The 26,329-nt window shown below is 46.4% G+C and overlaps 1 protein-coding gene across 1 annotated transcript in view; it reads left to right on the forward strand.

The window, feature by feature from the left end:
- The window catches only part of ERGIC3 (ERGIC and golgi 3), a 352,380-nt gene that overhangs the window by 131,158 nt on the left and 194,893 nt on the right, over positions 1 to 26,329 (forward strand). Inside the window, exon 7 of the mRNA XM_085619066.1 lies at positions 17,701 to 17,758. Within this exon, the coding sequence (XP_085475192.1) occupies positions 17,701 to 17,758 (58 nt within the window). The remainder of the gene's footprint in view (positions 1 to 17,700; positions 17,759 to 26,329) is intronic.

Consider the following 26,329-nt stretch of genomic DNA (forward strand, 5'->3'; position numbering starts at 1 on the left):
GACATACAGGAAATGATTCCCTTGTTTTACAATGGAGCGGTCGTTCCAGTCCTGAAGGTCCTTCGTCTGCTCGGTCTGTTTGCTTCCTGCATACTGTTGGTCAACCATGCACGCTGAAACATGAGGGCGCTCCAGTGGTGCCTCCGCAGGCAGTGGTATTAGCACAAGGGAGATCTCAGGGAGCCTGTGAGGATCTCCAGAGAAGCTGCAGCGGATCTGTCTTGGGGGAGCGTGGAGGGCAATCTGTCTCAAGGAAAGCCCTTCCATCTTCCTCCATCGGTGGCCACAGTGATAACGGATGCATCCACTTTAGGGTGGGGTGCTCATCTGGGGGATCTGGAGATCAAGGGTCTTTGGTCTCTAGAGGAAAGGTTGTTGCACATCAACCTTTTGGAGTTGCGGGCCATACGTTTGGCTCTCAAGGCCTTTCTCCCTTTCCTTTGCGGTCAGTCGGTTCAAGTCTTGACGGACAACACTACCGCGTATGTCAACAAGCAGGGAGGAGTGGGATCGCGTTGTCTCTGCAGAGAGGCTCTGCGTCTCTGGTCCTGGGCTCAGGATCACCAGATTTGTCTGATGGCAAATCATCTGGCCGGAGCTCTGAACGTGTATGCAGACAGTCTCAGTCGGCAGTTCTCCGACGACCATGAGTGGAGGCTCCATCCGGAGGTGGTTCGTCACGTGTTTCGGACGTGGAGAACTCCTCGGGTGGACCTGTTTTCCACTTACGAGAACGCTCACTGCCCGTCACTCTGCAGTCTCCAGTATCCGATGCAGGGAGCTTTGGGAGACACGTTTCAGTTGAGATGGGACTCACATCTCTAAATACAATGCACAAAGCTAGCGGTATCCCACTAAGGCAGCACCGGATTTCAGAGTAACTCAATGTATCAGTTGGTGAAAAAAAATTTTTGTTCACCAGAAGTGTGCAATTTTGGTTAGCACCCGCCAGCACAATGCCGTTCCATTAATTGGAATATACATATAAAAAAACAGCACCAAATGCACCACTCAGCCTATATAATTTAAATAAGTCCAAATCATTAGGGTAGTTATTTTTCCAAAAGCTTCTTCTTTATTATGCAGTTTATCATGCAATCTTTAAAACTTCCGACAACAGCAAAAGCAGCCGACGCGTTTCGTCCAACTTTGGACTTCTTCAGGGCTGCAACAAATTTATACACAAAAGGCAATATAAATGACACACATAAGGACCAAAACACGAACAACAATTTCAACACAATTGAGGGTATTAAAAACATTGTAAATACAAAATTATTGTTACTGGTCTGTCTAAAATGTCGTCAGGGCAATCCATAGTACATACAGTAAAAATTAGTATTTAACAACATCGTATCAGTGACATATTGAACACATGGAATTGCAAGATGAGTGCATTTGGAAAACATATGAGCACTCCTTACAATATGTCACATTTCTAGAGGCCCATGACAACCATTATATTAAAAGAATAAAATAGGCCGGTAGGGGACACAAGAAAGGAAAGGGAACCTCTTCACCCAGAACTTGATGTGAGGAGCGTGCGGCAAGCGATAAAATTGAAAAACCCGCAGGATAAAGCGGTAAGTTAGGTGATGGTGGCATAGGAATGGAAACCCAACTGGTGGTCCCACCTAAACCCGAAGGAGATAAAGAAAGGAAAAAAATGACTGCAGAGGAAAAGATCGATAAGTATGTACCCACCAAAAATAGTAGGTTGAATGTCAAACACGTGGGGTTCTTTTTAACTCTATTCAAGAATCTTGCTCCATTCAGTTCGTAGTATATCCCAAATAAGTGATCCCAGTACCTCGGAGGAAGAGAAGATCACATAAGGGGCACTGTAGAGAAACAAGGTCATCCTATATATCCGCGGACATATATCGGTCATAATGAAGTCCTACTTACTATTTAAAAACAGAAGTTTATGGTACGAGTTAGAAGGTTTCAAAATCCTTTGCCATCAGTTTCAAGAAATAGTATGATAGTAGATCTATACAAAAACTCCTCCAATGATAAGGGCGAGTGTATCCTATAGTGAGATACCTATAAAAAAAAGGGGACATACATGATGCATGCTTCATCAGAAAGATGGGCGTTATAGTTCCAGTAGAGGAGTACCTCACTGCTTTTAAAAAGGAAATCACGGACATAATTGGAAATATGTACTAAATCACTCAACATGTCAACATTTGACTAAAGCCAATAGTTTACTAAGCAGAGAAAAGTTTGATGAACTATAACTATCTGAGCGTCAAATCAATTGTGATAAGCATCCAGAATGATAAGGGCAGTTAGGGAATGAGAAATACCCTCTGTTACTTGCCACAAGGAGCTACCAACTGTATGCAATACTATCCTCCGTAAAGCACGGCGAGAAACACCTTACCCGATTCAGTATCCAGATGCGAGTAAAGGGAGGCACCAACCCCGTCCGATAACAGCGGCATCCACGTTTCACAATGTTAATGGGTATCTCAGATCCCCATTCTTTACTGCCCTTAGGTGTTCTTGTATCCTGACTTTTAATTCTCTTTTAGTACTGCCAACATATATCTTATTACATGGGCATCCCAGTATGTATGTCACAAACTTGGTTTTACATGTAATAATATGTTATGTTACGCCTTTTTCACTCTTTTGGTATTAACATTCGTTTTTTCTGGCACTGACTGAGGTGCTTAGCATGGCGCTTTTTGTTGCATCTACTGGTCGCAAAGATGTGTCCAGTCAAATCCTTGCTACCGACATTGACATATCCTTTCCCTCATCTCTTCTAGTGTTGACGTTGGCCAACTCATAGGCGCTCATCACCTCTTCAAGATGGCGCCCATCTCGATATTTAGGCACTAGTTTAAAAGTCGCTGTTATTTATAGACTTACGTTCGGGTGTGTTTCTTTACCTCTTGGGTTTGTATTTTTATTACTTTCACCATTTCCTGGACACTCTTCCAATTAGGAGATATAGCTACCTCTTACACCTTTGTTTCCCACAAACCGCCACATACACCTTTACCCTCCAAAGATGGCGGCGGACTGTGTGATTTTTTGATATGCCTTGGTTGAGACCTAAAATCAACTATACGACCATGGGCGCTTATCACCTCTTTAAGATGGCGACCATTTCTTTATTGAGACTTTGCTCATACAGTTGATGTTATTTGACTCGCCCGTTCGAGTGGTTAGTGTTATCCCCTGGCTTTGAGTTTGTGATTATTTTTTAACTAATTCCTGGACACACATCCATTGAGGTGATACCCTTCAAAGATGGCGGCGGACTGTGTGATTTTTTGATATGCCTTGGTTGAGACCTAAATCAACTATACGACCATGGGCGCTTATCACCTCTTTAAGATGGCGACCATTTCTTTATTGTGACTTTGCTCGTACAGTTGCTGTTATTTAACTTGCCCGTTTGAGTGGTTAGTGTTATCCCCTGGCTTTGAGTTTGTGATTATTTTTTAACTAATTCCTGGACACACATCCATTGAGGTGATAAAGCTAACGTTCACGCTGTTTTTTTCCCTTGTTCCGTTATAGATTGGACGGCTAACTGTTGGTCCCGCACGTCTAGGGCAGTATTATAGGTTCGTTTTATGGAAATCACGGACATATGGGAATAGTAATATCCCGACTATGTTACGAATCGGTTCATCGATATGTAGTTTTCTTTCGCCTTTCAAATATGGCGGCCGACTTACTAGACCTTTTTCCCTTCTGGAAGCGTTCGACTTGTGACTCGGAATTCCCGCATTCGGGGATTAGGATCACGTGTTTTCACTCTCGCCTGTTATAGATGCTATATAAACAGGTATCCTCATTCGTGGATGCCGCTGTTATTGGACGGGGTTGGTGCCTCCCTTTACTCTCATCTGGATACTGAATCGGGTAAGGTGTTTCTCGCCGTGCTTTACGGAGGATAGTATTGCATACAGTTGGTAGCTCCTTGTGGCAAGTAACAGAGGGTATTTCTCATTCCCTAACTGCCCTTATCATTCTGGATGCTTATCGCAATTGATTTGACGCTCAGATAGTTATAGTTCATCAAACTTTTCTCTGCTTAGTAAACTATTGGCTTTAGTCAAATGTTGACATGTTGAGTGATTTAGTACATATTTCCAATTATGTCCGTGATTTCCTTTTTAAAAGCAGTGAGGTACTCCTCTACTGGAACTATAACGCCCATCTTTCTGATGAAGCATGCATCATGTATGTCCCCTTTTTTTTATAGGTATCTCACTATAGGATACACTCGCCCTTATCATTGGAGGAGTTTTCGTATAGATCTACTATCATACTATTTCTTGAAACTGATGGCAAAGGATTTTGAAACCTTCTAACTCGTACCATAAACTTCTGTTTTTAAATAGTAAGTAGGACTTCATTATGACCGATATATGTCCGCGGATATATAGGATGACCTTGTTTCTCTACAGTGCCCCTTATGTGATCTTCTCTTCCTCCGAGGTACTGGGATCACTTATTTGGGATATACTACGAACTGAATGGAGCAAGATTCTTGAATAGAGTTAAAAAGAACCCCACGTGTTTGACATTCAACCTACTATTTTTGGTGGGTACATACTTATCGATCTTTTCCTCTGCAGTCATTTTTTTCCTTTCTTTATCTCCTTCGGGTTTAGGTGGGACCACCAGTTGGGTTTCCATTCCTATGCCGCCATCACCTAACTTACCGCTTTATCAGGCGGGTTTTTCAATTTTATCGCTTGCCTCACGCTCCTCACATCAAGTTCTGGGTGAAGAGGTTCCCTTTCCTTTCTTGTGTCCCCTACCGGCCTATTTTATTCTTTTAATATAATGGTTGTCATGGGCCTCTAGAAATGTGACATATTGTAAGGAGTGCTCATATGTTTTCCAAATGCACTCATCTTGCAATTCCATGTGTTCAATATGTCACTGATACGATGTCGTTAAATACTAATTTTTACTGTATGTACTATGGATTACCCTGACGACATTTTAGACAGACCAGTAACAATAATTTTGTATTTACAATGTTTTTAATACCCTCAATTGTGTTGAAAGTGTTTTTTTTTTTTTTTTTTTTTGAAACCGTTTATTGCAATCTCAAGTATATACAAGTATGGGCCTACAACCTTCCGGCCGGCCGCTAGAGTGACAGGAGCACCTGACAAACGTACGAAAAGGCACTTGGCGTTGCAGAGAAGTAAATCAGGAGGTATCAACGACGTGGGCCACATGACTCTAAGCCCACAATACGGTTTCATTTTATACAAACACAACAACACAAAAAAAAAAAAAAACACACCCGCAAGGCAACCCGCAATCGAAAGTAACCGCACGTGCTCCTCAAAGGAGGGACCCCGACCATCCACAGGAATCTAAAGAGGGGGAGGGGAAACAAATCCAGGACTGGGGGAACACTGTGCCCGGGGCTGGGGGAGGGGGTCAACTAGGGGGACGGAGCCGGTGAGGCGGCAGGCAGCAGTGGTGGCTCGCAGATACCCCCGCGGTAGGCGTTCCAGGGGCCCCATACTTTCACCCACGCCCCAGGCTTACCCCTTGCCACATACACCACCTTTTCTCGGAACATGCACCAATCCATGTGTTCTTTCCAGGCCGACACCGCCGGGGGCCGCTGGGACCCCCACAGTTGAGCGATGTCACGCTTAGCTATCATGTATCCCAGAGTCACCCATCGCGTCTGCGGAACCGAATAATCAGTTGGTTCCCACACATTCAGCAAGCATCTCCTCGCTTCAGGCAACCGCGCGACATGCGTAACCAGTCGCAGGACCTCATGCACACCACGCCAGAATCGCTCCACCTTCGGGCATTCCCACAAAATATGCAAAAAAGTCGCCAAAGCACCACACCCACGCTTACACAACCCATCCTCAGCATAGCCCATACGCAGAAGCCTTGGCCCCGTCATGTAAACCCGGTGGAGTATCTTAAGCTGGACGAAGCGAAGGCGAGCCGGTATGGCCACCTCCTTCGGAGAGGCCACCGCGGAAATCCAGTCTTCGTCGTCCAACTCCAGCCCGTCGGCAACCCAAGCCTCACGGAGGCCAGTCAGCAGGCCCGAGCGGTCATTAATCAATTTTTTGTAAATAAGGGAGATCGTGCTGTCCGGAACGTGGCCATCCAGCACTCTATCCTCCAGGGGGGAAGACTCCGGGATGGAGGCGACGTCTGGGAAGACGGAGCCCAGCGCGTGACGGACCTGCAAGTACCGAAAATATTCACTGCCCTGCAGCTGAAACTCCGTCTGCAGCGTCTCGAAGGTTTTAAATCCCCCCCTCGTCCAGAGATCCCCCACTTTACTGATGCCTATCGTGTCCCACTTCTCGAAGCCCTTCGAGGTCCACAGGGAGCCCAGCCTCTCAGGCGCATACAACGGTGACGCCCGGGTCAAACGGTCCTTCCATCCCATAGCTGCATTGGCCGCGTGCCACACCCGCACCATGACACGCGTGGGCCCCGTCAAGCGGGGATCGGGCGCGCCAGAGTAGAGCGCTCGATTGTAGTCGCCACCGGGCAGGAGCATCTTGTCCATTTCAAATGCCGGGTTTAAGGCGGGCCCATAGAGGCCGTGATTAATTGCAGCTAGCTGGGAGGCCCAGTAATACCGCTTAATGTCCGGGAGGGCGATCCCCCCGTCGTACCACGGGAGCGTCAACTTCGCCAGGGCTATACGCGGCCTCCCGTCCCAGAACAGGCGGCGCTGTAGACTCTCCACCTCACGGAAGTAGCGCGCCGGGACTAAGTCCATAGTGTTCTGGAGAGCGTACAGGAAGCGCGGCAACGACATCATCTTAAACAATGCCGCCCGGCCGAGCGGCGAAAGCGGCAGGCGCCGCCAGCGCGCGACGTCCTCCTTCAAGCACTGGAGGGGGGGAAGCAAATTCCGCTCGTAGCGGGCCTCCGGGTCCAGCGTGATATAGACACCCAGGTACCGAAACCCCTGCGAGGCAATCTGGATCGGACAGCCCAGCGGGAGGACTGGAGCCTCCCCGGAAAGCACATAGACACAGGATTTAGCCCAGTTGATGACGAGGCCTGAGTTACGGCCAAAGGAGCGCAGGACATCAACCAGGACAATCAGTGATTTGCGCGGGGAGGCTAGGTACAAAAGGATATCGTCAGCGTAGAGGGACACGCGGTCCTCATACTCGGGGGTCCAACGGAGACCACGGATGGAAGGGTGCCACCGCAGCCACTCCGCCAGGGGTTCCAAGGCCAGTGCAAACAGGAGCGGCGACAAGGGGCAACCCTGTCGCGTGCCCCGTCCCAGCGCGAATGGGGCCGAGACTCGTCCGTTCACTACCACCTGCGCTAATGGGCCCGAATACAACAATTTGACCCAGCTGATGAATCCCGGTCCAAATCCAAACTTCGCCAGCATCGCCCAAATGTATGGCCATTCGAGCGTGTCAAACGCCATGGTGGCGTCTAAGGACGCCAAGATGGCCGGCTCCCGCACAAACGGAACACGCGCGAGCACCCCGTGCAAGCGCCGCAGATTGAGGGCCGTGTTGCGATGGGGAATAAAGCCGGACTGGTCTTGGTGGACCAAATCGCCCACCACGCCGACCAGCCGGTTGGCGAGCACCTTGGCAAGGATTTTGGGCTCCGCATTCAAGAGCGAGATAGGCCGATAGGAGGTAACCCGGTCTCGGGGTCTCCCCTCCTTGTGGATCACCACGATTGTAGCCAGACGTTGGTCCGGCGGGAGGGAGCCCCGCGAATGGGCCGCCAGGAACATCGCGCGGAGGTGGGGTGCCAGTACATCCGGTCGCAGCTTATACAACTCGATAGGTATGCCGTTCGGGCCCATGGCCTTGCCAGATGCGACCGAGCGTATGGCGAGGGCAATTTCGTCCGAGGTAGGAGCAGCATCCAACGACTCCCTGTCCTCCACCGAAAGGGAGGGCAGCGCGATATCTCGAAGCAGGGCATGGGAATCCGCCTCCGAGCAAGGAGAGACCGGGGAATACACCTCGCGGAAATAATCCGCGAAGCAAGAGACAATGTCTTCTGGCTCGGTGACACGTACACCATCCATCCTCTCAATCAGCGGGACCACACGACTCGCTCTCTCCTTTTTATCCAACCACGCAATCAATTTACCAGCCTTGTCACCCACATCATACAGTCGCCCCTGTTGCTCTCTACTGAGGCCCCTGGCTGCCTCCGTGACGAGGGCCCTATAGGCCGCTTGCTTAAGGTGTAGAACATGTAGTGCAGCATCCGTCACCCCACTCCCCAGATCACCCTCTAATTCAGTAATTTCGGCCTCCACCCGGGTCACCTCCTCCTGCTCGCGCCTCCGGGCATGGGATATGAAGGAGAGGGCCTCCCCCCTAAGAACTGTCTTGAAGGCCTCCCACAGGGAGATAGCCGAAGGGACAGACCCCACATTCTCCTCAAAATACCGCTGCAAGGCTTTAATTAAGTCAGCACGAATGGTGGGGTCGCGCAGGTACCAGGCATTGATTGGAGCTACTCGGGAGGACATCAAAGTGCAACAGGAGCGGGGAGTGATCTGAAATACCCCGCGCCAGATGGCGCACCTCTCCCATTCTCCCAGCATAGGCCGCAGGGACAAGGATATGATCAAGCCGCGAGAGGCTACCATGGGCACCCGAATGGAAGGTGTATTGCAGCTGCGTGGGATGTTTTAAGCGCCAGCAGTCCACCAATCCCAATGTATCTAAGAGGCCGGACAGCCACGCCTGCGCCCGGGGGAGGTCCCTAGGGGGGTGACGATCCCTAGTCCCAGAAACCACCGCATTGAAATCCCCCCCAACCACCAGAAGCCCCCCCGAGAGGTCAAGGAGGAGGCGCCCCAGGTCCGCAAAAGTGGTAGACTGTAACCCCGGTGGGACGTACACTGAAACAAAGACAACTACTTTGCCCTCCATTCTCCCCACCAAGGCAGTATAGCGTCCCCTCTCATCATGGCGCACCTCGTCTATTTCCAGCGGGAGCGAGTTCTTAACCATGATACCCACCCCCCGCGAGCCAGACGTGAAGCCCGAGTGGGCCACCAAACGATAGCCACGCCGATTCATGGCACAAAAGGAATTACCAATAAGGTGTGTTTCCTGCAGAAAGACCACATCTGGCGAAATTCGTTTCAGATACTGCAGGACTACACCTCGCTTAATCCTATCCCCCAGTCCATTAACGTTCCACGACAACAAAGTCAAGTCCCTACCCCCCATCACGTACAGAAGCCATCATTCGTCCCCCCGAGAGCACCTCAAAAACACCAATACAGTAAAGGGTTTGCCTTGCGGTAAAAACAAACAACACCCCACCCCAACCCACCCGTCCCAACAGAACTCCCCCCTCCCTGCACCCCTGCATGAGCCCAAACAGCCCCCCCAAAGTGCAGTGTGCCTGTCGCCCCATAGATGAGAAAACTAACTAGTCCCCCAGAGGAGGAGGGAGAGCCCCCAAGAGACCCCGTACGACCTCCACGGGAGGGGAACTTACACAATCAGTCAATGATGACAATAATGTTGTCCAGAGCAAGGCCTACTATTAGTCCCTCAGTCCTGATCCGGCGAGCCCTCCCCGCCCACCGCGCCCCCCCCACCCCCCGGCCCCGATCCCCGGGCAAAGTGTCCAACCAGTCCCCGGCCGCCTCGGGACCATCAAAAAAGTGCGTGCGGCCATCCACCTCTACCCTCAACTTCGCTGGAAAAAGCATTGCATACTTGAGGTTCAGGTCCCGTAGGCGACGTTTGACTCCGAGAAAACTCAGTCTCTGCTTCTGGACCGCCGGAGTAAAATCAGGATAGAAGTTTACGTCCATATTGTCGAGTCTGACCGGTCCTTGTAGCCTAGAAGTCTGCAGGATAGCGTCTCTGTCCCGAAAGTTGAAAATCCGGGCAATGAGAGGCCTCGGAGGGGCTCCGACCTTAGGTCTTCCTCCGGGGACCCTGTGGGCACGTTCCACCGCAAAGAGTTTACTCAGCCCCCGGGGCTGGAGATGGGTGAGGATCAGGTCCTCCACAAACAGATCCGCCGCCTCCTCCTCACGTCCCTCCGGCACCCCGACGATGCGGACATTGTTCCTCCGGGCCCGACCCTCGGAATCCTCCAGTCGACGATCCATCAGGGCGCTCGCCTGGCCAAGTCGGCGCACCTCCTTTTGGAGGGCCGCCACGTCCGTTGTGAGGCCCGAGGTAGTGTGGGCCAAAGAGTCGACCCGGTCATTCGTCTTGGACAGATCGGCCCTCACCAGGCCCACATCCACGAGGACCGAGTCAATCTTCTGCGCCAGAGTGTCAAAGCGCTGGTCCACCGAGGCCTTCATCTCGGCGATGGCGCCCATGACGTCTCGGAGGGTCAGATCCGCGGGCAGAGCAGGAGCATCAGTCGGGCCCACAGGGGACCTACGCGGCGCCTCTGGAGATCCCTTCTGGAGGGTGTAGCGGTCCATGCTGTTGGATTGATGGGCTGCGCCACGGCGGGTCGATTTCACCTTTGTCCGGTCGCCATCTTGCTTCGTGGACATGGCTCCAGTCCCCAAATCGTGCCAATCTCCTTGAAAGGGGCCGACAAACCAGTTCACGGGCTCCGGGGGGGGGCGACCACAGCTCCGAAGGGCGGATCACAGCTGGCGGGCCGGCAGAGCACCCCGACGAGGCCACACCACCGCACGCCGCCACGCGACCCTACCTCGCTTGGCAGCAAGGAGGGCGCGAAAGCGAAAGTGAAAGTGCGGGGTACGCGAGTCGCCCAGCCTTGCCCGCCGCCGTTGTTCACTTTGTCTCCGGATCGCCCCACAACTCCAATCCGGGGGGCCGGCGTGGAGAAGGCCGCAACCCTCAATCGGTGCTCCCGCCGGTGTCCGAGGTCCGATTTGGAAACGGAAAACGGGTGGCACCTCAGCTCGGTCTCACAAACACAGTCCCCTCGTCTAGGACAGGATATAGTCAGGATTTATGCAGGAGGTCGCGGAGGTCCTCGGGAGCCTCGCACCTACGCGGCCATCTTGGTTGCGCGCTAGGCTCCTCCTGTGTTGAAATTGTTGTTCGTGTTTTGGTCCTTATGTGTGTCATTTATATTGCCTTTTGTGTATAAATTTGTTGCAGCCCTGAAGAAGTCCAAAGTTGGACGAAACGCGTCGCAGCTTTTGCTGTTGTCGGAAGTTTTAAAGATTGCATGATAAACTGCATAATAAAGAAGAAGCTTTTGGAAAAATAACTACCCTAATGATTTGGACTTATTTAAATTATATAGGCTGAGTGGTGCATTTGGTGCTGTTTTTTTATATGGGACTCACATCTCCTTTACGCATTTCCTCTCATACCCTTGATTCCTCGTGTATTGAGGAAGATTCGCCAAGACCGGGCCCAAGTCATATTGATCGCCCCGAATTGGCCAAGAAGGGTGTGATACACAGATCTTCTCCACCTCTCCTCGTGCCCTCCGCTCCGTCTCCCTCTCAGGGCAGATCTCCTCTCGCAGTCGGAGGGGCAGGTTCTACACCCCCACCTCCACAGCTTACACCTTCATGCCTGGAGATTGAACGGGGCAACCTGAATTCTTTTTCTCTCCCACCTGACATGGTAGACGTAATTTTGTCTGCCAGACATCATTCCACAAAATCTATCTATTCTTATAGGTGGTCTAAATTTGTCCTTTGGTGTGGAGAGAAGTCTATTGATCCTTTGAGGGCTTGTTTATCCAACATCCTTCAGTTTGCTCTTTCTCTTGCTTAGCAAGGCTTTGCTGTAGCTTCTGTGAAGGGATATCTATCGGCTTTGTCTGCTTTCCTTTGCTTGCTGGATCAGCCGTCCTTGTTTAAGTCACCTGTTGTTTTACGATTCCTTAAGGGCCTTATCAATAAGTTACCGCCTACTCCTTTTATTGTGCCTCAATGGGACTTAAATCTTGTCTTAACTTACCTGATGGGTTCTCCTTTCGAGCCCTTGCACAAGTGTCCCTTAAGGCTGTTATCTTTTAAAACGGTCTTTCTCGTTGCCATTACCTCGGCAAGGAGGGTAAGTGAGCTTCAAGCTCTGAGTTTAAAACCCCCGTTTTTGACCATTCATTCTGATAGAATGGTACTCAGGACCAGGGCTGCTTTTCTGCCTAAGGTGGTAACTCCTTTCCATCTGGGGCAATCCATTACCCTTCCTACCTTCTATCCTCCCCCTCACCCTTCCAAGGAGGAGGAGCGGCTTCACCGCTTGAACCCTAAGAGGGCGGTGAGCTTCTACCTCGATAGGACTAAAGACTTTCGAGTGGACGACCAGCTCTTCGTGGGCTTTGTTGGCTGCAGGAAAGGCAGAGCTGTGCACAAGCGCACCCTTTCCAGATGGATTATCTTGTGCATCAAGATATGTTACGCTTTGGCCGGTAAGGAGCCTCCAGAGGGTATAAGGGCTCCTTCTACTAGGGCCAAGTCTTCTACATCTGCCTTATCTAGAGGTGTTCCTGTGAAGGACATTTGTAGAGTGGCAACTTGGGCCTCCCTCCACACTTTCGCAAAGCATTACTGCTTGGACTCTGAGGTGAGGAGGGACGGACACTTTGCTCGTTCCGTCCTTCAGGACTTTCTGGTATAGAATGGTGGACACCCTCCGCCGGGAGTGGGACTGCTGTGGGAATCTTTTCACAAGGTGAGGAATCCACTGGCAGATGTATCCATCAGAAGAACAAGTTACTTACCTTCGGTAATGCTTTTTCTGGTGGATACAGTATCTGCCTGTGGATTCCTCACTGACCCACCCGCCTCCCCGTCGTCCACCCTTGTATACTACAGTAGTGATAATGTAACAAAATGTATCTATTACTATCAAAGGAAGTGTGTTATTTCTTTTGCCTTCCTGGGTTGTCTTCACACCGTGTGTGTTGGTTTGTATATTATGTACTGTGTATACTGTGTATATATATTGTTGTCAGTCCGTCCGTGTGCCTCGAAGGCACGGAAAAAAGGGCAGAACTGACGTCATCACGCCGACGAGGTCTTCTTATGGATCCAGTGACGTCAGCGGAGCCGCGAGCGGAGTCGTGCCTCTGTGACGTCGTCCTCGTCTGCGTGGAGAGCTACAAAAGTTTCCGAATGTTGCTTGCGCAGGGTATATTCACAAGGTGAGGAATCACAAGGTGAGGAATCCACAGGCAGAAACTGTATCCACCCGAAAAAGCGTTACCGAAGGTAAGTAACTTGTTCTTTTGCTGCGCTGAGGAGGGAGGAGGTAATTGGTCTCACATTGTTTGGGATTGCCCAAAGATAAAGCAATTATGGGAAGAAATTGAGAAATATCTCAGAACGACTTCTAGCCAAGCTTCAACTATTGACAAATATATTGCAGTTCTGGGATGCTCTCCAAGCATAACAGTGGAGAAAATGAAAGAGGAGTGGTTATTTATATCCGCGCTGGTGGCAAGATCTTTAATTATACAAAACTGGCGAAGTAATATCGTACCCACATTCCAAGCCTGGACAGCTAAACTGTATAAAGTTAAAGAGCTGGAGAGACGCTATGCTTTAAGATTAGGGTCTCTGATAAAATTTGAGAAACGCTGGTAGTTCATAGGAAATTGAATCTGTGATCTGTTTAAAAAAAGAAAACATTTAAAGGGAAATTGTACAAAGCGCGGCTATAATTGGCTTTTTCTGGTTTTAGGTACTTTTGTTTATGAATTCTGATATTCTGACGTTGAAGAGATCTAAGAATGGATTATGCTTGAGGGAATATGTCACCCAAAATTTTGAAATTAGGCACCATAAACACTTTATTTTGTACATGTATGTTGAATCGTGTATTGAACTCTCAATGAAAAATAAATAATAAAAAAAATAAAACTTGCTCTTGAGAGGGGATTACTCTATCCTACCAGCTTTTGTGTGTGACCTGTATAGAACTTGCTCGAAGTATGCTACCATTTGAGTACACTCCCATACCAAATGATGAAAGGTAGATCTGGGTGCTCCACAGGATTTTGAAATCCTAAATCCCAATAAATTGGTAAAAGATATTGTGCAGAAAAGATCAAGGAAAGGGCATTTATAACATTTATAACATTTTATTAATAACAACTATGCAAAAATTGGTATGAGTACAAAATAAGCAACATTGTATTAAGCGTTTCAGTGAGAGCCATGTCGAAGGACCACTTCTAAGAAAATCTGTGATTTTCTTAAAATGTATTGGATAATCTAATAAGGTTTAGAAGGAAAGTCACATTATTGAGTGGAACTTTTAGCCAAACACCGGTAGATTCGCAATTGGATGTTGTTTGCTACAAGCAAGAGGAGGTCAACAAAGGAATTCTTTCAACAAAGCCAAAGTCTGTTCCCAAAGTTCAGACAATTTCCAGCTTAATCATTTGACGGTCCTCCACAATTCTTGCCCGGTCCAACTAATGGAAGACGTTTGCCACCAGAGATAAGGTATATGAGAAGATGCCGTATATTCTGCGTCAGCAGAACTGGGTGTTTTAGGACATTTGTATAGCTGTTTGCACTTTTGACCACCTCAGCCTGGGACAGACTATTTATTTTTATTTCAATAAATTTCTGTTGAAGTTTATCAAAAAGCAAAATAAAACAAGAAAACATGATGATTGGCCGGATTTGTACATCTGAGTAGTGTGACTTACTGATAAGCGTAAATTGCATGTCAATTATATATCCTGGATGAAAAATTATAGAGAATAGAGGTAACTAAGAGGGGTATAAAATGAGGAGACAGAGAAAGATGTAGAGAAAATGGTAAAAATGCATTTGTGATCTAAAGTTTTCAGAAATGGGGGGTAAGACACAAGAGAGATACATCCTGAGTTCTGATGAGAATGAAATGAGAACGATAGGTCATGGGGGTTTCACTGTTTGTAGATATATTTCCAAACTGTTACCTAGAGGAAGACACAGTACATTTGTCATTGTGCATTATATTGTCCAAAGCTCTCATGGAACAGACCCAGGCCCACCATTCGTGATGCGAAATATCTTTGTGATACTTCCAACCTGCGGGTATGGTTTTTACTAAATTTTAAGCCGCAAGTCCAACAAATGAAAGTCTTATTTGCTGAGGAGGGGAATGTGGAACACTTGTTGAGGGACCCAAAGTGACCGTCAAAAAATTAGGATTCAGGGTGGTATTGAAGATCGATTGAGGGTGCGCTCACAGTGGTCCTAGAAGGAACTAATGTATTTAGGGTGGAAAATAAGGTGTTTGAAGTCCCTTACAGAGTCTTTACTGTGCCAACAAATGGTTTGAGTCTATCAAATCTAATTCTTGTAATCTCGTAGCTGTCCAAAATGTCCCACATATCATCCAAAATTTTGACTGGGATATTAAGGGGGATACTTTATATCTAATGCTTTTATCCTATATTTGATCCCACGTTACCTGTGTTGGAGGAGATATATTGTTAGATATACAAGCGTCTTGCCTCATTTTTTGAGTATGAGAGCTACTCGGATGAGTTCATTTCTCTAGGAGTTTGTTTATTGTGGATGTAATATGTCCTTTGCTATAAATGAAGATAGGGAATTATGTACAATCAGAAGGATGTCATTTCTCAGTTTTCTAATAGCAGCATTAATTTTTAAGAAATATTAGAGTTATGAATTGGGGTGAATGTATTTCTCAGAACTCGCGGGGAATCGGGGATACCCCGGCCTTTGAGGAGAATGCTCGTTTTCTCCCATAGCTCCAAAAACATGGGCTCAAGTATCATTGAGACATGAGGATTAAACCAAATAGGAGAGTGATCCGATTATATTTTTGTAGAAACCCATATTGGAAGCGTCTATCAAAGAAATATATTGCTGTGATGGTGTCTTTAAGATCTATTATATGAGGGAGGAACCTTCAGTTGCTTCTTAATTTTGTCAAACGTAATGGATTAACCAGGTCTGTTTCCATGTCAACCCATGGGGGCAGGGGGCGGGGAAGTTCTGGTTTTAACCAATTGATAGCTAGTCTGCAAGGAAAGCTGTTTGATAGTTATTAAAGGTGGGTATCCCTACACCTCATGTAAACTTATTAACGGTAAGCTTGCTGAAAGATATCTGTGCTTTTATCCTTTCATATGATGTTGGAGATAAAAGTATGAATGTTTTTATGAAAACTGCTGGGCAACTAAAGAGATAGTGTTCTGAGAATACAGCTTATTTGGGTGGCAACCATCATTTTAACAGTTTCAATGCAACCCCACCAGGTAATTAATTTAGGAAACCATGCTTCCAAAATATTTTTAATTTTGAATAATATTATGTGAGATTGTTTCTGCTAAGTTTTTTTTAGATTCACTTCCTAGGTATTTTAGGCAAGAAGATTTCCATTCTAAATTGGAGTCTTGGGCCATATGTGGTGAACATAATACATTATGGGGAAAATGTGCCATTGGCAATACCTATTCCAGCCTATATAACCTTCTGTCAAGCAGGCTGCTCCTTCAAAGTCTTTATATTCCTGGATTGACAGGCGCTATCTCGGGAAATCTCTGCAGTAGTACCGCTTGCGTACATCTGCAAAAATGCAACATGGAGGACATGGCACACTTTACGGGAGCAGTATTGTTTAGATATCTAGTCCATAGAGAAATTCAGAGTAGGCAAAGCAAATCTCTGGGGTCTACTTCAGTAAGGTAATTCCTCCTTTGCCTATTTAATTCATATACCGCTTGCTAGAATAGATTTAAAGCAAGTGCATCTTTGAAAGATTGGTGGAGAAAAAAAAAAGTTTACTCCTAACCACTATTCTCTAGGTTTTTTCATAGATTACCAAGTGACCATGTCTCCTTCTCTATAAAACTTTGTGTTTACACTCCTTTTACACTTCTGCTGTGAACTTCAGAGATATGGTGGCCTCTCAGGAGAGTGGAGGCTTAGAACTCAACATCTCATTGATTTCATTGAAGTCCAACATAATGACTTAGATAAGTTGTGAACTAATATGTTAAATGTATAGGTTCTGTGTATGTTTTATGTGAGATTCTCATGTACCATTCTAAGACAATAGCTAGTGGACTGTCCGTGTTAAAGAAAATGGAATTCTGAAGGTAGGTAAGAATGAAAATGACCGGTCTCACTGAAAGGAAGCACAAAAAAATAGGGCAACCGGATGAGGTGGCTGTCCTAATTAAAAAACCAGATGGAATGGAGGTGAGTAAACCACTTATTTTTTTCTGTTCTTCCCACACTAAATAGGGGGATTTGACAAAAAGAGACTGAAGTTGTCAACATCACTCGTTTTGACGTCCATATTTTCCAGAACTCTGCAAAAATGTTGTGTTAAACAAATCATGCGACTAAAATGTATTTTGAATGCCCTGGTTTGTGAGGCACTCCCTAAGAATCTCTGGATAGGCAAATGTTTTGTATCCTTCTATTAGTTATGTGGTCGACAAAACTGAGATCTCTGAGGTCTTAAGATTATAATTACTTTTCTTTTTCCATTAATTTGGATGGATATTGCACTCCTCTTTGTTTGTAGTTTTATTAAATGGTCGAATGCATGTCAGTCCTATCTCTTGCACGGGCTATATTGGCTTACAGATTAGGATCAACGGTTTGCTTCTTAATTAGCTTTTTATGCTGAACAGATGCTTTATTTTAACTCAGTTTTATAAACTAAGAGTATAATACTGCTATTCCATTCCTGAATAAAAAGGAGAAGCAATTTCTGTCTTGTAATGTGCGCAGGTAAAGTAATGTGCTCAAATTATTGTGTTCTACAGGTAGCAGGAAATTTCCACTTTGCACCTGGGAAAAGCTTTCAACAGGCTCATGTGCATGGTAAAGTATTAATTCTGTTCCTAAAGTTACTTTTGTCTGCATGGCATGCTGCATCAGCTGTATTCACTCAACCCTGAAGAAAGCTTATTTTCTCTGTTTGCTGCCCCCCGCCCCTTAATTCCATAACTGCTAATTCATACGTTGTAATGGAAAGTAGAGGCAAAGATTATCATGTAGTCCATTTAAAGGCAAATGTTTTGCCTCATTGTCCATCCCACCCACCCAACCAAGCTATCTTTCTATGCATCCTTGTGTTCCTCTACATTCGCTGCAAATTTTCCTTGTACTAGGATGTACTGAAACTGCAGATGTTCCTTGAAGGGCCAGAACTGCGTACTGGCATTTTTGTTTTAGTTGTAAAGGGTTGATTGGGTGATTATCTTCTGCTGTGTTTCTCTCACTTACCCTCTTTGCTTAACTTTGCAACCACATCATCTGCCACTTGTTTGGTTTCAAGAGGTTGACATCAGGCAGGACTTAAGTCTCTTCATTTGATTCCTTAGAGAAGCATGCTAGGCTTTCAGCAGTTTCAAAATCAAAATACACTTTGTATTTCCAGATAACTGGGTGGTATTTTTAGACCTTTACTATGGTGTTCTTGGCAACCACCTCAACCACCTTGGCCTGAAGAAATGTGATAAAAGTCTGCGGAACCAGGCAGATTGTCTCATACACCAGAATGCTGTTTTGGAGCAGACTGTGTAGCAATAACTACAGGGCATATGTCTGTACTGAGCTGGTGATCTTTCATGTGTACTCGATCAAGGATATTTGGTCCTAAAGAGACCAACCTTTGAGAAGTGCGCTTCCTGGGATCTCTCAGGAGAAACCTGGTTCTGGACATAGGAGGATGGAATTTCCATTATCTGTGATCCTGTCTCCGGATGTGGGTAGAATAGTTGCTTCCACACACGCAGATGATAATGTAGCCAAGTCTTCAGTAAACACAGGATATGGCAATGTATATGGATGGGAGGGAAGTATACGTTTGTAAATGGTACAATGTAGCAAAGAATGAGAAAACGTAAGTTAGCACCAAGAAAATTGATTTAGTTCACAAATGCATTTCCAAGTTAAGCAAATAATACTTGTGATAAACGGTCACAGTGTAAGATCAACAACACATTAATGAGGATGAGTGATATGCCCATTTATGGGGGAAAGAGGTACGCTCAGAGTAGCAAACCCCACTGTAGTGATTGCATGGGTGCTAGACTGAATATATCCTAGCAAAGAGCTTGGGCAAATAATTGATGCACAGCTAAAGGCACGAATAGTGATAAAAAACGTTGTTTTGTTATGTTATATGCATTTGTGAAACGCCTTATCACCCTCAAGGGTATCCTGGCACTGAGCAGCCTTAGGCTTGTGTGCCTAGCCTTGCCTATGGCAGATTGGTTAATTGAGAAGCCAGGTCATCAGCTTCTTGCAGAATTCAAGAAGAGAGGAGGAGGCTCTGATGTGGAGTTTTAGGTCATGCTATGCTTTAGGAGCAATGAAGAGAATGCCTTTCCTCCTGAACTAGTTCAGTGTATGTGCAGGATGTGTGCTAGCAGGACTTCTGCAGAGTGGAGGCCTATGAGTAGATCGACAAGCAGCGGAGGACACATTCTTTAATAACATTTAGTAGGAACTGTTGGAGACACTGTATAGTCTTTTAATACAAATAATCAAAGTGAGAGTAAAGTCTGTGTTGTTGCCACAGTCATTGAAGAAGAGCCAAGTAGCCCCAAATTGTCAAGAATATCTTTTATTGTTTTCCTAATTTTCTTGCAAGTAGAACCAAACATATGGATAAGGCTAAAAGGTTGTACTCTCTAAGCAAAGTGGACATTGTTTCTTGCACGATGACCACTCATTAAATGACCTGCACTATAAAGGTCTACCTGAAACCTGTGTGACGTTTAAAAGGCATGTCTAAGGTTTGTTTAGAACCCACTAATGGATAGGGTCTACAGCAATAGGTGCACCATTGCAGCTAAAGTTGTGGCTGTAATAAACAAGCATTGGCATAGCCAATAGGTCTCGCTTTTGGGACCTTATAAGTATTTTGTTATGCAGCTCCATAACCTTGGTGCAACAACATCAACTGTTGCAGGGCTAAACACTTATAAGGTCCCAAGCTGCATAACTAAATTCTTATAAGGTCCCAAAAGCGAGACCTATTGGCTATGCCAATACTTGTTTTAATTGCCAAAGATGTGATGAAACTGGCTCCGATGTCATTGCCAGTGATAATCTTTATGGCCTTTCTAAGCACCCACGTGCACCATCAGTGACTGCTGCCGTCACACCTCGCTTGGATTAGAGCATGTGACCTTTACTTGGAATCATCCCACCATCAGCAGTGCCAGCCACAGCTGCTCACAGCACTGCTGCTGCCATTAGATATCTGGAAGTTGGACCAATTTCTCACCAACTGCACGATCTAACTTTGCTACCTGTGAAGAAGCGCTTTGAATTCAAGGTAATGAATGCAGCTCATCGATGCTGCTGCAAAAGGTCTTCGCGGAGGCTGCAGGCTTGCCTCCCAGCTCTGGGATCAGTTTACAAAAAAATTCTGAAGGGTTCGTGCAAAATCAGACACTGAAAACCTGCAACACTGTTCACTGGGATGAACAAAAGGTACTTTAACAGTCAGAGCTTGAGACGTCACATCTCGGGTGCGCTCCGTAGAACATGCCCTGAAGGGCATTTAAAGGCAAACTCGAACCGCTGATCTTGTACGAGGCTGAAACCTCAGATGCTGATGACTGACAGGCTGTATGCAAACTCCAAAATGGTTATGAAATCTTCTCTAAACCAAGAGTTGATGCTAGGTGCAGAGCCCTCGATGCGTTGCTAGAATCATTTTAACGCCAGGGTTCAAGTTAGAGGTGCTGATGCAAGAAGCATCAACCAGCAGTACAGTGTGACTGAGAAAATGTTTGGTTTTAGGAAGAAAGTGCTAGTACTGCCAGCGCTGTGTTATTTGGGGAAAATGGCATCTGTTCCTGGGTTCCAAAGTTTTGGTTATAGCTTTTGCTTCAGCGGCACGGTCCGCTTAGCGCCAAGAAACACTTGCAATGCATGCACGTATGCTCAACAAAGCAGAAAATGCATTTGTTGCCCTTCTTAACAACGGGGTGAATCGCCAAAGGCTGTGAAGAACTGTAAATGAAAGGTAGGCCTCATCACACGGTTAAACTTGGTAAAACACAATGTTGCAGACAAGCGAAGATTCAGAAGTCAGTTGTAAATGCTGCAAACGGGTGAAATCTGCAACAAGTACTTTGACCAATGAGCTGCGTAGTACAACCTGTGCAAAAACAACAGGCGCACAACAATTACAGATTACACAAGCATAGGTGTCGCATTTGGGCTGTCACTGCATATTTATTGTTTTTTCCAATGCTTTTTTTATCAATTCTAGCCAGAATTGGCAAAAGGAACGAAAAGGTTTTTTGGTTGATGACTTGTGCTAAAGGCAAAAGAAAAAGTGGTTACCTGAATGGGAGCACTGGAAGAATACAAGTCCCTGAATCGAAATGATGGTAAGGAGGCGGTGCTCGGGGAAAGGACAAACTCAAAGGATGAAGACAGAGTGGAATGAAAGACATGCAAATGAGGGACAAGGAAACCAGACGACAGGCTGGCCCAAAGCCCACTGTAACCATAGTATCGCCCACGATCGGTCAGACAACGAACAGCTAAATGCAATCTGTAGGTGAGACCTGAAAATGCACATGAAAACATCGAACAACCAGCAAGGGCAATAGGTCCGCCTTAATATTAGGAAAAATGATACGCACTGATAGGCGAGTTGGGAGTCTATTTGTATGGGGATGTGCAGCTGGGCGAGTGACTATGGGACCATGCCATAGAAGGAAAAAAGAAACGGGATAAGTGTAAACAGTGCACCTCAAAGGAACAAGATGGCAAAAGTGAAAGCAGGGGTGCGCGCACAACGGCAAACACGCGAGTGGTGCGCGCGCAGCAGCGAAAAAAGTTAAAGCTCCTGATGGCGCCTCGGGCACTGAAAGCTGCCAGCTGCGTGCGTGCACGCTTGCGTGAACTCAAGCGCTAGGCCGTGTGGCAGCACTTTTAAAAGCCCTAACTAAATGTCTCGCAGAGCAGCGCAGGCGCTTGCTCAGGCGAGACCTAAAAAGGGTCAGGCCATACTTTGCGATGCAGAATGTCACAGTGATCAGGAGATTGATAAACACATAAAATGCTTCATTAAGAATAAAGCAAATAACCTTTTACTGAAAGTGTTGCCCTTTCTTTTCATATCTGAGAATCTGCTGCTATCCTTCGTTGTCCAAATTGTGAAACTAGGAGGTCATCTTGATTTTTGAGAAGAGGACTTTTTAGGTCTCGCCTACGCAGCGCGCAAGTGCTCCTTAGGAGGGGGCCTTTAGCAATCGCGCAGAACTTTGCTTGAAACTCGTGCATGTTTTGCATTGGTTTCAATTGCCACTCGTGCGCGTTTGGCATTTCCCTTGCGGGAGCGAGCAGCGGCGCCATCTGTTAGCAATTATCGCGCTCGCTCCTGCAAGGTAAACGCTGCACGTCACTGCACTCACCCGCCGCAGTCACGGACACGCCTTCCAGATTGCCAATCTGCCTGCACCAGTCCCTGCTCTCGGCCGCACTCCCCCCCCCCCCCCCCCGTCCCCCACCCCTCCAACTTGTTTATTTGCCGCTAAGCCAGAAGCTTCTGCACTATGGCAGGAAGTGATTTTAGTGCTTTTGACAGCTCCTGCTTGGCGGTCCACCTTAAGGAAAGCAGCAGCGGCGCTGCCGATCTACTTCCTGTCACTACACATCTTCCGTGCCATACTGTATCTGTCAACATGGCGGCTGCAGCAGCGGGACACGGAGCGGTGGTTGAGCGGCTCCCGGTGATCTCACGCACAGCCCATCTCACTGCAATGTTCACTGAATGGGTGTGCAATTAAAAAATAAAACACGCAATGATACAAAACCTTGAAGAACTCCGAACACTACAGCGGGGCTGTCAGCTTTGGTGAAAACTCCTGGTGTGAAACGGGGTGGATAATAAATGGTAGTAACTTGCTAGCTCGACCATTGCCTCACGCCACACCTGCTTCGTAACCCTGACGTCACAGGAGAGTGGGGCCAGTCTGAGTTGGCTCAGTTTGTTGGCAGGAGGAGTGGCGTGAGCCTGCATGGGGGGTGGTTGAGCACAGTGGCGATCTGTGGAGCTCAAAAGGGAACAAACATGTGGTGTAGTGGTGACCACTTTTAAGTGCGGCTCGCCCAACTGGCACCTTTGCTGACACTTTAACCAAGCTGCAGTAGGAGCGCGAGGTAGCAGTGCGAAGCAGCGACCGTGGTTGCGCAAACACTCAGAGGTCGCAGAGGCTGCAGCAGATGGCTCTGGACGCCGACTCTTCTCTAAAATATCCCTGCAGGGCAGGCGCTGCTCCCAGGAATCTTCAGGCTTCTCACGGTGAGTGCCACTCATGCTGGTTTACATTGTCAGTGCTACCAGCGTGAGGCGGAGTAAACCATATCTTTACGCGTGGAGGCAGAGGCAGGAAGGTAAACCACAAAACTTAAATGGAGTAAAGGTGGATCGAGAACCGTTCTCTCCCCTGAACAACTGTGCCTTGTTATGCCGGAAACGTTTCTGTATGTGATTGAGTTTAATTTTCTTGCAAACCGCATTTGGCTTCAAAGGCTGAGCTGATTCCTGGGGCGGGTAGGATACGCAAGGTACATGTTAAGTGAAGCAACATTCCTTGCTTTTCAACCCCATGTCGTATGACCTCTTCTTGCTCCGGTAGAGGTTGTGAGCAGGTGAAACGGGAGCCTGCGTGCCTCTCCTGTGTTCACGTTGAAAAAGAAGGAAAGGAATGCTTATGCATCAAGCAGGCAAAATTATAGCATTATTCGACTTTAGCTTATATGTTTGGACAGCTGGTACCAGGTACTTTTTCTTTATTCGCATCACGCTGTAGCCCCTGCAGCACTGGCTCCAATGTCACTGTACGCTATAGGGGGTTGTTCTAATCTTATGGCCCATAAAACTATCTGAGGAGCGAACTTCAAAAGAATGGCCTTTTGTTCCAAATGGGCCCTATTATACCCCGCACGGCTTGCATCAAATGTTTCCAGCAACATCAGCTCTGTGCTTTTGATGTGGGCATCCACGAGGGGACTGGCCTGTCACGCTCTTCTGCCACATACTTCGTACTTTCTGGGCCAAGATCTTCACCTCAATCACCGCAAAACTAAAAGTCCAAATAGAGCCTGACCTACAAGTGGCATTATTTGGAATTTCGACCAACAACCATAATTTTAACATTAAGACAACAACACAACTTCTTTAATGGATTGTTGGTTGCTAAGTTATTAACTCTGCAAGGGTGGAAATCTACTCGCCCCGACGTATGAATTCTGGGTAAACAAAATGGGCCTAGTAAAACAGCGGGAGGAGCGGTATGCACAGTGGGTGGGTGCACTTAAAACAAGCATTTCCAATGCACTAGAGCTCGCATTTACGCGAGTTTGAGCTATTGTTTTGGCTAAATTTAAATGGCCTTATTCGTCCACAAATCCATCAGCAAAAACACGATCAAGTTCAAGGATACAGCACAGAAAATGTCAAACAAAGAAATGTATAAAAGTGAAACACTTGTTACCACAAGCTATGAAAAAGTTGGAATTGGGGAGAATTCGGAAAACGTATTGAGCAATTCAGTGAAGGTCAGTGGGACCATGCAGCAGAATTTAAGATGATAGGAATCCAAAGTTCAGAAAATGGAATGGGACCCAAAGCAAATCGACACTAATGTACGCGAGCTGTCTTAAGCAAGGAGGCTGACCCATCAGAATAGTTACTATTGTACTTTATTACTTTTAAAGAGTTCAATCTCATCTAGCACAGCCTTCCTCAAAATGTGGTCAAAAGATAGCTCAGCAAGGCTAGATATGATGACTGGTTGCTTTTGTCAAATGATTGTGGACCCAAAAAAGCTCTAAGTAGGAAGGAACGTGACGTGAGACCAGGAAGGGCGAGTTTCCTGTTGAATATTTATGTCTTGCTTTCAATTCCACCAGCGGTGATCATAAAATAAAAAATCTTCTTCCTCCTCTGCATTTGAGTATTTGTAGATAACAATACTTTTTCTATTAGGAAATCTACCTGCACCCTGCTTTTAAAGCATCAACCAAACAGAGGCGCCTCTCCCTTATTTACCCACATCCAGTGAACACTGTGCCATGAAATTGCTTCTTGTCACTGTGTATTCTTTTTCTCTTTTCCCTTTTGGGGGCGTGGGGACACCTCAGTACATGTTCCTCTTTCTTCCAGGCAGTAGAGTACAATGACGCTTCGTACAGATCATTAGCAGAAAAGCAGGGCCTGCAGGATACCTTCTACAGTCCCATACTCCGCTTTAAGCATAAACACTTTTGTTTCAGGAGGCAATATGGCTCCAAGACTGTACAAGTTACAGGGGCATTTTCAGGGTACCTAATAGTCACTCGTTGGTTCCTGATAGGGCAGACGTTCAAACCAAAGTCGATCTAGTACTGCCACTGTACTGGGATAACATCCGAAACTGAAGATAGCTGAATGATGGTAAAGTAATTATCTCAGAATTAGTTTGATGGGTTGTCATCTTTTTCCTGAGCACCACCTTGTTCTTTGGGCCTGCTGTCCTCTCGCTGAGAACCGTTGTTTCTGCTACAGGAGTTCAACTTCCATGCTTGCCGTGTGAAGTAATCATGGCTAATAGAAGCCAATCTGCTGGTTATTCTGAAAGGAAGTCCTTTCTTAAGGTGGTCCTAAGCAAATTAATCCTTGCTTAGGAGGAAAGTCCCTTTAATAAGGTATACAAAAAAGAAAGACTCCAAGCTTCTCAAGTCTTCTCATCATTGAAAATTCCAATGTGGCGATCATTTCTAGAAACAAAATGATAAAATGATCCACTTGTAACTGCAGCATAGATGACATATTGCTATAACTTTTTTTTTTTTTTTTTTTTAAAGTGGTCACAGTTATTTCAATGGTCCATTTAGACTAGTTTCGGGTATGCAGCCAAATGTTGTCCTGTAATGTGGATTCCATTGTATTATTTCGAATGTTTTGAATTATTCCCCGTTGCCAGCCTGGGATAGGCTGTAAGATATTAAAACACACATAGGTAATACAGAGCGAGGCCTCCGGATCCTACTCACGTCATTGTTTGGGCCTGCACCACAGAGGCGAAGAGGCTTAGTCTTCCACTTCTCATAAACACTGCCACACTGAGCTGTGATCTTTGCTGCACTTTCCACCTCTTTTTCTAGCATTTAAAGATAGAAACTTTGAGTTCGGTTTCTATTACAGGTAATAGACCTTTTCTTAATTTCTTTTTCCCTAAATGTTTCCAAATGCGCCGCTTGCCAGGGTTCTTTCAAAAGCTCTCTCCGACTATAGGGTCTCAATATTTTACATTTATTCTGATCCGAACTTCAAACAGTGCTGACCTGCATGCTAACAGCTATGAGCAACTCTAAGTTCTGTAAAACATGCTTCCTTAAGAAGGTCTTTACCGGTAACCTATATCTAGAATGATT

This window comes from Triturus cristatus, chromosome 7, assembly GCF_964204655.1.
Source record: "Triturus cristatus chromosome 7, aTriCri1.1, whole genome shotgun sequence".
Lineage (NCBI taxonomy): Eukaryota > Metazoa > Chordata > Amphibia > Caudata > Salamandridae > Triturus > Triturus cristatus.